The 13109-nt window shown below is 55.9% G+C and overlaps 1 protein-coding gene across 12 annotated transcripts in view; it reads right to left on the bottom strand.

Moving 5' to 3' along the window:
• Positions 1-2412: 2412 nt before the first annotated feature.
• MYO18A (myosin XVIIIA) overlaps positions 2413-13109 on the bottom strand; it is a 95572-nt gene continuing 84875 nt past the window's right edge. For 10 of the 12 annotated variants that reach the window (XM_078068115.1, XM_078068116.1, XM_078068117.1 and 7 more), the window contains 3 exons: positions 11060-11182; positions 8518-9779; positions 3665-3798 (listed from right to left, as the gene is read on the bottom strand). In XM_078068115.1, the coding sequence (XP_077924241.1) occupies positions 8522-9779; positions 11060-11182 (1381 nt within the window). In that variant the 3' untranslated portion in view covers positions 3665-3798; positions 8518-8521. Of the gene's footprint in view, positions 3799-8517; positions 9780-11059; positions 11183-13109 lie in introns of all 12 variants that reach the window. The other 2 variants (XM_078068123.1, XM_078068126.1) reach the window with 1 other exon arrangement.

The following is a 13109-nucleotide window of genomic DNA, read 5'->3' as shown; positions in this document are numbered from 1 at the left end:
CTTTCCCCATGGGCCCCCTGGGCTCTTCGCTGAGGATGAGGACAGCAGACGGGCTGGCTCTGGGGCCCTGCGGGGAAAGCGGCAGTCATGGCATCTCTTGCAACATGCTCACTGCCAAATTGATTCAAATTGGCTTGGATATGAACATATGATTAAAGGAGCGGCGCGATTCATTTATCAGGAGAGATTAAAGAGCGGCATCTGCGCAGCCTAGCTGGGGGACAATTAAGGAGCAAATCGCTAAGTGTCTGTGCCACCAGGCATGGGGGCGGGGCATGGGGGGGGACAACTAGGATAATCTGCCAAGAGGATACAGGACAAAAGGAGGTAGTTCAGGAGTCACTGTGGGCCGCTGTTGTCTCTGGGCATAGGCTGGGCACCGTGGGGAGCCTCACAGGGCTTTGGTCCTCACCTCTCATCCAGGAGTCAGAGCAGTCCTGAGGGTCTGAGATTACAGAGGAGAATCTGTCGAGGCAGCTTTGCGCCTGGCACAGGGACAGATTTGCTGCCTGTTTTGCGAGCATCATTTCTATCTTAGGGACCAGAGCTGCCATGAGTGTACAGGTGAGGGCGGGAGCTTACGGAGCTCTGAAGGCACACCCAAAAGGTAGCTGGGCTTTGATGGACCCGCAGGCTCCTGGACTCCCCCGGGGAGTTGGTGCTGAGGGAATCGCGTCCTTCCCTGGAGCCTAGCATCCCGGCCAAGGGGCTTTGCTGCAACTTCAAATGTCGGTCTTGAGAGGCTATGTCCGGCTTCCTTAGACGGCCCATGGAGATCCCTACCACCACCCTTCTTTCCCTGCCTCAGGGCCTTTGCTTAAGCTCTTCTTTTTTTCCGGTACACCTGTGGAAGTGCTAGCCTTTCCTCAAGCCCCAGCTCAAAATACCAGCTCCTTTTAGAAGCCTTCCCGTCCTCCTCCACCTGAAACCGCCCCCCCAACCTCCCCCCATAATATGTGCAAAGCAACTTCCTCTCCTTCTGTTATGTCTCATGTAATTATTTCCACGTGGGTCTGCCCTGATCCACGAGCCCCTAGATGACAAACACTGTGATTTGCATCTCTCTACTCACCCGAAGCTTGCACATATTAGTAGGCGCAGTCCCTATTTTGTATGTCTACCTTCTCCACTAGAATCTCTGCTTTACGAAGGAAGGAGACTCATCGGTCCCCAGCACTTAGAACAGGGCCTAGGCCACAGCTGGCAGTTATGAAATATTTGACTGTCGAGTGAATGAATCAATGAATAACATAAGCTTTCTGACTTGAACAAAGCACTCTGCCCCAGACTATTGGATACTGATGATGGCCTTTCCAATTAAGCAGAGGCCTGTGTCACTGTGGGTCCACAGAGTTGGGATCTTGTCTGCAGATGGGAGGGACGTTGTCACACTAGTTCCTGGGAGAAACAGAAAATGCACCCACCTATCTGAAAGCACGAGTAAAAGATGAACACGAGGAGCCAGCAGTTAAAAAAAAAAAAAAGTAACTTTACTTTTACTACGTTTGCTATTCAACGGGGGGGGGGGGCAGTGGAGAGGGGAAGTCTCTTTCATTCAAGTTGGATCCATTTTACACTCCTCTCCCACTCATTCTGGGGGACTCTCCTCCCTCCTTCCCTTCCTTGACCCTTTCTGGGTGGCTGACATCACCAGAGCACTGGCATTAGGGCTGTCTGATACCCTTTCCTGCCTACCTGTACAAACCAGGGGAGCCTGATTGACGAGCTATAAAAGAAACTTTATGCGTGTAGGGATTATAACTGGTCACATTACAGAAGGTAGTGGAGGAGGAGGGGCCATTTGTTTCTCGCCCTTCTGCAAGAGCTGCCTCTTAGCTGTCAGTGAGCAGAGCAAGCATGGACTGAGGCATGAAGGCAGAGACTGAGCAGGGCAAAGAAGCCAGAACTCCCAGCCTACTCTTGTTGCCCTGTGGACAATGGGGCTGGGGGCCAGAGAGACTTCTGCCATGTTTTGATCAAAAAGTCATATTTGGAATGACTAAAATTAAACCTAAAATTTTTTTCTAGTAAGAAGGACTTGCATCCCTCAAGAAAAAAAAAGAGAGAGAGATAGGATCTCTGTAATTGGTGAGATTTAATAATCAGAGGGACCTCAACATTTCTGAGTGGAGGTCAGGAGAGGATGCAATGTGGATGGTTCTGCCTGATTACAATTCACAGGCTTTTAAAATAAAAGATGGGGTTTGTCTTCCTTGACCAATCTTCTCATCCTACTACCTTTGCCTGCTCCAAATGACCTTCCAAAGCTCTGAGTGGCACTGGTCTGGTGTGGGAGTAGGCCAGCGACCCTGGCGCTTTCCCCCATCCCCACCAGAATCCTGACTCTGCTCCCCAGGGACCACCCAGGACTTTACCTGAGCCTGAAGGAACAGGCAGGAAAATTGGCAGAGCCAGGAGGAAAAGGACATTTATTTCCATACATCAGGTAAACAGGGAAGAGAGAGCACAGCCCAATGAATACAACCAATTGCAGGGGGCCGGGGGGGGGGGACAGCGGATGGGAGCGGCACCAGGCACTGCCCTCAGGCCCCCAAGTCTGGTGGCATTGGTGGGATGAGCTTTAGGGTGGGGGCTGGGACTGTCAGGCCACACGTTGTCATGTCTAGGGTAAGTGTGTGGGGGCAGGGCAACTGGAAGAAGAAAAATGACTCCGGCTCAGGACACGGGTGAGGGCTTGTGTCTAATACGCATCAGTACTGACCCAAACCCCCATCTTCAGTTTTTCTGATCACAAGCCCTCAACCCGCGGCCTTCCCTCTCCAGTTGGGCCTATAGTCCAGGCAACTTGGACAGAGCGGCAGGGAGGCAGTGCTTGGGTAGGCCCCGAGCTGGTGTAGGTGGAATGGGTTTAGTCTTAAGTAGGTCATTGCACTTAACACACTGATGAGACGGAGAGGGGTGGGGGCCGAAAGTGCCGGGTGGTACATACGCACCCCTGCGTAGGCCGGCTCGACCCATACCCAGAAGCACCTGAGAGCCCCTCCCCAGGCTGACTGAAGAATCTGGCCCCAGCTCCGCTCACCGGTCTCTCCAGCTGCGCAGAGAAAGGACTGCTCTCGAGTGAAGATGGAGATGAGATTCCCCTAGTCATTCCCGCAAACCCCAGCTGCCACCACAGCCCCCTCCCACTCTCAGGGATGCAGCTGTGATGGAGAGGTTGGGTATTTAAATTAAAAGTAAAAAGACAGCAGGCACTGAGAAGAGAAAGCCCTCGCCCCAAGCCAGGGTGGGGAGGAATGGCCGTTCCTGCCCCCCGACTCCTCCCCATGGACCCAGCAACCTAGAGTGTCCCAGCAGGCAATCTGCCCACCGTCCCTGAGCAGGGGGCTGAGATGGAGGTCAGCTTGCTGGCTCCATGCAGTGCCAAGCCACCTGCCACTGCCCACAGAGTGTGGCATTTTGGAGGCAGAAGGAGCAAAAAGTTCTCTTTTCAGAAACTCCCCCCACCACCTCTTCCACGTGGAGATGTCAGACACCCACAGCTTGGAAAGCCCCCCAGACCCAAGGGGGCCGGGTGTTTCCCATGCAGATCAGCAGTCAGGTGGCGGAGACCTGTGCCCCGCCATTTCCTGGGAGGGGCGCCGTGGCCGCGGTGGCCGGTGGGTGCAAGAGGTACAGACCACTCCCCTGGGCTATGCGTTGGTCTCTGTCGGTTTGGCCTCTGTGTCGCTGTCACTCAGATAGTTATGGGAGTATCGTGGCCTGGAGGTGCTGTCCAAAGGGTCGTGCTCATCATCTGACCGGTCAGGGGCAAGGGGCTTCCAGTAGCTGGTAGGGCTGCGGGGAGAGAGGAGGAGCAAGGTCACGGCGGAACGATGCCCTTAACCTTCAGCACCAAAGCCTTTGGGGCTGGGGAGGCTCCCAAAGCCCCGTCATAGCATTCCCCAAGAGCCACAAATTGAGAAGTAAATTCAATTCCTCACTTCCCCAGAAGACATGCAGAGTAGTGAGGGAAAGGAGCGCATTGTCTTGATTCTGAAAACTTTTGAAACTCCCTGGAAAGCAATGTGGTAGAGCCGTGGGTCTCAATCTTGAGTATGCCTAAGAATTGGCTACAGACTCCTGCATCCTTCCCCTGAGAAATTTTGATTTGTTAGCCTTTGGGTGGAACCGAGGAATTCTGCATTTTCAGTTCTTCCCCAGAAGATTCTGATGCAGGTCGTCCCTGGACCACACTGACTTGGAGACTGGCAGTCTGGCGATTACCTGGCTACAACCTGCCAAAGTTACCTTATCCCTAAACGGATTCCTTCTAAGAGGGAGGGGCTTTCCCCACTGGACACTCCCAGACCTTAACCCTTTCTCCTCATTGTTTTCCTAAGGCCTGTGAGCATTTCTGCCCTTGACCATGGCATCATCTACTCACCACCAAGGAAAGGAGGCTAAGGATGTAGGGACTGGCTAGATCTCTGCTTCAGGATGGCACAGTCGTCCCTTTCTTGGTACCATAACCCGACCCTGCAGAGTTTTCCTCAGGCCACTGGGAGCCTACAGCTTCCCCTCACTAGGATGTGAAGGAACATTATCCCCTGGATGGGGCAGGCTCCTGGCATTGAGCAAGGATGGAAACCTCCTGCTCCAGTCACCTTTTTTCTTTCTTTCCCAAAGCCTTAGAGCCGCCTGCCCCTGCCCCTCCCACCTCTGCTACCTCGCTGGTTCAAGTGCACCGTAATTTCAGCCCTCTGAACAAAATGCAGCCCAGAATGCCCCCCCACCAGTGCCCTGCACCCAGAGTTCCTGCCCAGCGTGCTCCCAGGGACACAGCTCTTCTTCCAGATCCCAGAGACTTTCCCCTGGGATAAACAGGAATTCGGTGATCCCTCTGCCCCCAACTCTGCTTTAAGAATCTCAGGGGGGACCTTGTTTACTGGCCTCTTTGAAGTTCTTCTATCCCCAAACCAAAAGAGGCGGCAACAGTATTCTGCAAGAAAGACCCACATTCTTAGCTTTTCCAACTGTATTGGGAAGAAAGGGTTTGGCCACGGAGTACTTCCTGTGTGGGAGACACGGTCCCCTGCACACCAAAGGCATCTTACTCTTCACGACAACCCTATGAAATGTCACCAGGAAGCTGGTTCGGAGAGAGGAAGCCTCTTGCTCAAGGTCACACAGCCAGTATGTAAATTTGAACTTGGACTCTTAGACCTCAAAGCCTTTTGCTGACTCCACCCTGCTGCTAGATTGGGTGACCTGAAGAGAAAACACAACCAAACCTGAATGTTCCCTGCCTGCCTGGGTGAGAGCCCAGGGGGTGTGTAAAGAGGTCTCTCTCTCTCTGTCTCCCTGGGGAGAAGGAAGAGCCTGATAGAATACATGTTCAATTATGCAGAATGGTTCAGGAATGGGGCAGTCTGGTTAATAGTTATCATATTTCTCATGAATGAATTACCATTTTTAAAGGAATCAGAATAGCACAAAACACATTTAATACAAACTAGACTGAACATAAATGAGTCTTACTTTGATGGGCCAAAGGCACTTAAGGACTCTAGGGTGTCTCAGGGACAAAATTATAAAGCTCAATGATGACTGTGCAACATAGAAAAAAATGGGGTTATTTTAGCTTTTGGGTTGTTTGAATTCTAAATTAGTGGGAGCCTGGTTTTATTTTCAATTTTTGGACAGAATTTCTGGGCACCCAAGTGCTAAGGTCTCCTGTTGGGTAAAGGAAGGACTGACTTTGTGGAAAAACAGCAGGGTTATTTTGGGGGCAGACGGGGGGCAAGGCAGATGCCAGGACTGGGACCCAGATGCAGACGGGGCACCGCGGGGTAGGGTCGATCTGAGCTCTTTTCCATTCCCACACCTCTCCTGAGTGGGGCTGTGGCCCCCACTCCCACATTCCTGTGCCCGCCAAGCAGACAGACGCCTGGATAAATGACAGCCAGGTTCCGACACTGCTCCATCCGGGTGCTGGCAAGGGGCGGAGGCAGCCGGAGAGGGGGGCCGACTCCATGCTCCTCTCCCCTGCTCCGCGGAGCTGCAAGATACCCGTGCTTCTAGCCGGGTGTGCTAAAGCCAGGCTCCTTTGTGGCTTCTGGTGCCACAGCTGTAGTCCACAGCAGGCAGCTAGCCCCCTCCCCAGGGCAAGACTCAGGGCTGGCAATTTGAACATTTTAACCAAATTGTGCAAAAAGCTTTCCTCCCCACAAGCCAGAGTCTCCTGTGAAACGCTGTCACAAACAATTTGGTGTATAAGCTAATTCCTGCTGGGTGAGCCCAGGGTGGCAGCCCCCTCTCCTTGCCTTTGCTATGGATGAGTTCGCCTTCTGAATTCTCACCGGTCCCTGTTGCCAGATGGGAAGCTAAGCCACCGCTCTGCCCCCCCGGACCCCCATGCTTGGCAGTTTAGCTCCCCAAAGCCCAGCCAGGTCCTCCCTCCCCTGGCCCTTCTCTAGCCGGCTTGCTATCGGCTGGCTAGCTTCGGCTCGGTGCCCACTCTCCCCGCCGTGAACCCAATCCTCCTCGGTGGTGGTGTGTAGGGTTTCAGGACTACTCTTGTTTTTCTGGTGGACAAGAGGAACAGTGCAGGAGGCTGGCGGAAGAAACAGGCTTTGTGGGTTTTTGTCCTTGCTGGTCGTAGGGTCAAGGGTGACGTTGGGCTGAGAGCATTGGGTCTGAAATGCAAGCTGCTGAGCAGCGTGGGATGGCCCAGCTAGGCCCATGCCTCTCTCCCTCTTCAGGAAGGGGTGCAGCGCTCCGAAGGGCCTGGCCTATCGACTGACTTCCTGCGCTGGGGGAGCAGGGCACTCAGCAGGGCTGCTGAGGGGAAGGCTGAGGCGGTAGACACAATGTTGTGACTCCTGTCTTTTTCTCACTGTGGGGCTGACAACAGCTCCCTAGTGCAACCAAGATGCTTCCTGCTCTTCCCAGAGCACCCTGCACCCATCTGCCACATGGGGGGAGTGAGAGAGCAGTGCTGAGCCCAAGGGCTTGGTGTCAGAGCAGCTCAGGGTCCGAGGAGTCTGAGATGGCCATGAGCCTGGTCTGGGTTTAAATTCCACCTTCTCTGCCTGGGTGGCTCAGATGGTTAAGCGTCTGCCTTCAGCTGCCCCAGGATCCCGGGGTCCTGGGATCAAGCCCTGCATCGGGCTCCTGGCTCAGCAGGGAGTCTGCTTCTGCCTCTCCCTCTCCCTCTGTCTCTCCCCCTGCTCATGCTCCCTCTCTCTGTATCTTTGTGTCTCAAATGAATAAATACAACTTTTAAATTCCACCTTCTCCCCACCATCCCCCTAATCCCATCTCTTCACCCATCTCCAAATAGCTGCAGGTAACATTCACTCCTACCTGTCCATTTCTTAAAACGTAACTGGTCCCTTTGGAGAGAGCTCCGCCAAGTCAGTGTACCTGTTCAGGTGCTCCATGGCACGAGAGGCCCACAAGCATGCGACAGGTATGTGTTAGTTCATGCAGTGCCCGTGCCCCAGGGGGCTGCACTCTGGGGTCATATCTCCTGGGAAGCAGCAAGCTTGCCCTGGGAGGTACCACGCCGAAAACAGCTTCACATAACCAGGGTGATCCAAATGTCACCACCCACCAGGGAAACTGGCAACAATGGGATTCCAGTGAGTCAGTCTTTGCCTTTCTTCTGAGATGGGGGTGTGGGCATAAAGGACCTAACTACTAGATCTCCCTTCCCACAGAGAGAAGGCTGGCGGAGGCAGGAGAGCCAGGAGGGGGCTGTCAGTCAGCAGCTGCTAATTTCTATTCATTATAACATTTTAAGATGTGCTGAGACGAGGTGACGCCCATGTGTGGGCTTCAGGTGGGAGGGTTGGGGGAGGGAGTCAGGCATTTCGGGGTTTGATGTAGGGTGTGGTACTGTGGGGGCTGCGGCCCTGTGAGCCTTGCACCCCGAGGCTTGAAAGGTGGCTTTGCAGGGCAGGGGAGAGCTGAGCCAAAAGGCCTCATGATGGATGATGGTCACTAACGTACCAACTCATACCCAGGGCGGGGGGCTGGGGGTGCGGGCAGCGAGAGCCCTTTCCCGAGACCAACCTGTCGGGGCCATGGACAAATCTCCCATATCGGTGCTGCCAGGCACACACAGTAAACATGTCACCCCCGTGCTCTGCCTTGGGCCATTTGGAGGAGTGGTCAAGGGCAAGTTGAATAGACTCCATTCAGATCCCAGCAACATCACTTCCCAACTGTGTGACCTTGGCAAGTGACTTCACCTCCCTGAGCCTCAGCTTTCTCTCCTATAAAGTGAGGCTCATCAGGCCTGTTACGGAGTTAGTCTGAGGATTAGGTGAACACAGTGTGGCGAATATCTAGGGGAGCCCCCGGCTCACGGGAGGGACTTAATAAGTGTGACCGGCCATCCTCAGCAAGATCGGTTGCCGGGGCTCAGGGCTCAGAAGGACTGACCGGCCCCACTCTCCAGGGTAGCCAGAAAGCTCCCGGAGGCCAGGCGCCGGTCGTGGCGGGCGGGGGGGGAGCACGTTAGTTCACACCGAGCTGCACACTCCATGCTCCACTCCAGGCGCCACCTACTACTCTAGTCGCTCTCGGGCCGGTACAGGTACCGCATCATCAGGCTGTCCACCTCCTTCTTGCGCTTCTTCTCCTCCTTCCGAGACTGCCGAGACCGCCGGCCGGCCCGGCCCGCCTCCTCCGCTTCTGCAGCTGGGCCCTTCTTCACGCTCGAGCGGCTGTGGCCTGACACGGTGGAGCCGCTGGAGGTCGACGAGGACTCCGACTCGCTCTCCGTCCTCTTTCTTCTCGATTTGGATTTCTTCTTGCTCTTTCGCGAGCGCCCCTTCTTCGGCCGCTTGTGCTCCGAGGACTCCTCGGAGCTGCAGCTGGAGCTGGAGCTGGAGCTGCTCCGTCTCCTGCCCCGGCCCCTGCGGCTGCTGCGGGGCCGGGACACGTCGGCGGCCGAGGCTGAGCGGCGGATGCTGGCCGCCCGCGCCGGGAGCTCGAGCTGGGCGCTGCGGACACTTTGGATGCTCTTCCGGTCGTCCTCCTCCGAGTCGGGCTCCAGGCTGCTCCTCTGGAACGTGACGGGCTTGTAGCTCAAGACCTCATTGATGGCGGCCTCCAGGTCGGGGTCCAGGTAGGAGTGACGGCTGACCGGGCGGATGCCGGAGCCGAGAGGCTCGTCCCTGGCAGAGGCTGAGCCGCGGGGCCGCGGTGGCACCGACAGACTGCGGGCCAGCGACGGGTGGCTGTACTGGGAGTGGGCCTCGCTCAAGGCCACACTGGCTCGGTCATCCCACGCATCCAGGCAGCTCTGGCCCAGGGACAGGCGGGAATCGGGGCTGTCCCGGCCCAGGCCCGAGGCCCGGCTCAGGGAAGGACTGAGGGTCCTGGAGAGGGTATCGAGCCGGGAGGCGCTGCGCCGCGAACTGGGGGAGCCCGAGAGCGAGAAGCTCATGGACGAGCGCGCCCCGTCCTCACCAGAACCACGCCGCGTGGCCGAGGAGGCCCGGCTGGTGGGGGCAGAGACTGTGGGGGCCCGGTCGAAGTCTGAGCCCCACCGCTTCTCCAGCCCCCGGCCCGGGCGGCTCGGGGCCTCGGAGCCGGCGGAGCGGCATTCGTCCGGCTCCTCCCTGGGGCGCGTGTGGGTCTTCCGGGGGGGCCTCTCGGGGGAGGCTGGCCGCTCGCTCAGGGTGGTGAAGAGCGAGTCCTCGTCCCCGGTGCCCCCGATGGAGTCCTTCAGGGTGAGCCGTTTCCGGTAGCTCAGGGAGCTCAGCGCCGAGGCCGGTCTCTCCTCCACCCCCTTGCCCTCTTTGCTGGAGCTGTTGAGGGCCGTTCTAGGGGAGGGAGGTGAGGCCGGAAAGAGAACCAGCAGTGGATTAGAGGCAGCACAGACAGAATGAGAGAGGGAGAGAGAGAGAGAGAGAGAGGAGCCTGCATGAAACCCAGGGAATAAAGACACAGGGGGAGGGAGGCAAAGGGAGCAACCAGCAGCGCCCGGCAAAGTGGCAGTGAGAGCATCGGAGGAAATGAAGCAAAATAATTTGCGTCAGTGAAAATAGCTTCATGGAGAATGTCATGTAAATTAGACCATTGTTCTATTTCATCACTTTTCCCCCTCTAAAACGTTTAGTTCAATTTATTTCATTGTCAACTACCTGGAGCCTTGTGCCACGCCGTGGTGAACGGCAGTGGGGCGGGGAAGGCAGCATTATCTGCGGTAACAAAATGTTGTTTGGCTGAATAAATTAAACCAATTAGAGGGGGCCGCGCGGTGCTGGTGGTGAGTGAGGGGCTGGACTTGGGAAGGGGCCTCAGGGGAGTGGGAGGAGGGGGGTATTACTTGTCAACCCAGCCTACCCGCTAACTCTGGGAGGGGGGTGGGGAAGGGTGTGCCCGGGGGGGGGGGGGGCGGGGATCAGGTTGGCTCTGAGTTGGGGAGAAACTGGGAGGCAGTGAGGGATGGGGACCGTGGAGCTGGATTCCAGGGGGAGCTGTCTGTGTGATCGGAAGACGGACTTGGCTGGACAAAGAGGGAATGAGTTCTTGCAAGGGATGGGTGTGAGCAGGAAGCATTGGTGGGGGGGCGGTGAGGGGACCTGGTGAAAAGATCAGAGGAAGGAGAGAATTGGCAGAGAAAGAGCAATGTGGCTATGATAGGCGAGTCAGGGGGACCAGTGCCTTTTCTGCTGCTCGTCCCATTAAGATTTCAGAGGTCCAGAGCCGGCCCAAGCCAACCCTGTTCAGGGTTGTGGGGTCCAGAGACTCCTTATGCCCCATTCCAGTCTTGATTCCGGGCCCCAAACTTTCTGGTGGTTCAACCACCATTTGTTGAATGAGTAAGTGGGGATGAAGTCAAACCTGCAGCAAACCAAAGCCCCGAGCCTGGTAGGAAACCATTACCTGGGAAAAACAAGGGTGCCGCAGACCCTGACTAAGGAGACACTGAGCCTCCCGTGCTCATTCCTCATGCTGGGGGCATGCCTGGGCCCCGCATACACATGCCAGGCTAGAGACGCCGGTACCAGAGGCCTGGCCTCTCCGGGATCGAGGCACTGCTCCTTTATCCCTGGTGCATGGGGTGGCTTTTCCTCCCAGCTCAAGGCCACGTGCTCACCTGGAACTCTTCAAGCTGCCATCATCGGAAGCTGCCTTGGAAGGCCCCTTGTTTTTCGACAACCATGACTTGACCCCGTCGACCCGGTCCTCCAGCTCTGAGTCCACATCGGAATCCCCCTCGCTGTGGGATGAGGAGCAGAAAGGTAGGCAAGGCCGGGGAGGAAGAGCTCACCCGAGGCCCAGTAGGGAGTGCTGAAGGGGCAGCAGGTTTGCCTTGAGGTGGGGGGTGGGATGCGGGGTGGCATGCATATCAGTGAGTCAGGGAGCAGAACAAGGGAGGTTAGATGGGGCACCCCATTCACGAGGACCCTGCCCCACTCAGCAGGCCACACTTAATGATAGCCACCAAGAGGACCCTGAGGAGCATAGAGGCACCTCCCATTCTACTTTCAGTGACAGACTGCTATCGAGCCAAACAAACCCAATGAGGATGACAGGGAAACCATCCATTTAGGAGTTCCAGCTAAATGGCCGCTGATTAAAAAGACCAGTCCCAGGCCATATGCTAATTCCTGAGGCCTACTCCGTTTCTTGTCTGCCCACTCCCAGAAATGTGGCCACAGCTGCGGCCATTTCGCAAGCCTTCGCTGCGAGAGCCAGACTGCGGGCCATGGGGGGTGGGGTGGGAGGGAGAGAAGGGCATCGTTATGCCTTCAGTTAGCTTGAACTGGAGGCTCCTTGGCTGATGGCCGCGCTGAGTGCGACCGGCCAGATCCCAGACCACCCTGTGACTTCCCTGGCCCTTAAGAAACAGAAGGGTGAGGAGGGGGCATCCGCCATTTCCTGAGGTGCTGGCAACGGCTCTGGGATTCAAACTGCGTCCTGGAGATCCACTTGAGCCCCAGAAAGTCCCAGACAATGGCTCTGTCTCTCCCAAGCTCCTCTTCCCTCCCTCAGGCAGCCTCTAGCCCTTGCTCCTGAGTTGTGCGTCTGGCCAAGCTGGCCTGAGCCCTCTCTACCGGCAGAAAAGCCCCAAGGAGTCCGATTTGGAAGCTGGAGTCGTGGTGACTCCTTCACAAAGCAGCGGGGGCTTAGGGACAGCTTCTGAGTGAGAATGCTTCTAGAATTCTGCAAAATGTCTGCTCCCACGTTCCCCTGCTACGGAGATGCTAATTTTCCTTGATATAAATTTCCTTTCATCTGTGTCAACACGAGCAGCCCCATTCCTGAATTATGTTCTTGAATAAATAGCCATACAGGCGTGTGTGTGTGTGCATGCACGTGCGCACACACACACACACACACACACACACAGGAAACCCCCAGACTCCGTTCTGGGGACTGTGAGAGAGCATGACCCGTTGGGAGGGGAACAAAGAGGCATATTTTATGGGCTTCCATCAGATACAGAATTATAACAAGGACGAGGCTGGCTGATGCCCCGGGTAAACAGGAGTTTAGCAGAGAGCCCCAAAACCACTAATGCAAGCCCCGTGCCTGTCCGAGCCTGGCAGATTTACTGTGGTGCACGGGCCCCACGGAACGCCAATACCACCTGATTTATACACCCGTGCAAAAAACCTCCTTCTCTAGCTTCAGAGCCTCTAATTTATCACCCCCGTTCATAAGCATATTGATTGCCTTTAGAAAGGAGGTGCTGTATGCATCGCAAAATCTATGTCTACATGTTAAAAGTGTTTCTGTATAAATCTCCCTTAATACTGCACTGTTTACTGCTTTCATTTAGGTTATGGCAATAACAACTGTATCTCTAAGTAAATCGAAACATTATTTTTCTGCCCGCCTAGCACACTTACTCGCTCTCGCTCGATAACTTGGGAGCTGGGGCCCAGAGCTGCTGAGCACGGAGCCACACCACCTCTGCCATCAGCGGGACTGTGGTGAGGACTGCACGCCCCAGTGCGGCTGCGTGAGTGCACACAGGGGTGTGTGTGTGTGTGCGCGCGCGTGCATGTGCCCATGCCTGGCAGTGGTTTAGAAGATGATCTTAAATGCGCATTTTATCAGCCCTCGAAGCTCCTCCAGCCCAAGGATGGCAGGGCTGGAACACACAGGGGACGGAGCGTCGTGGACCCAGAATACGAATT

Source organism: Halichoerus grypus, chromosome 2, assembly GCF_964656455.1.
Source record: "Halichoerus grypus chromosome 2, mHalGry1.hap1.1, whole genome shotgun sequence".
Lineage (NCBI taxonomy): Eukaryota > Metazoa > Chordata > Mammalia > Carnivora > Phocidae > Halichoerus > Halichoerus grypus.
Note: the sequence above shows the minus strand (reverse complement) of the source record. Positions and strands in the feature narration are given on the sequence as shown.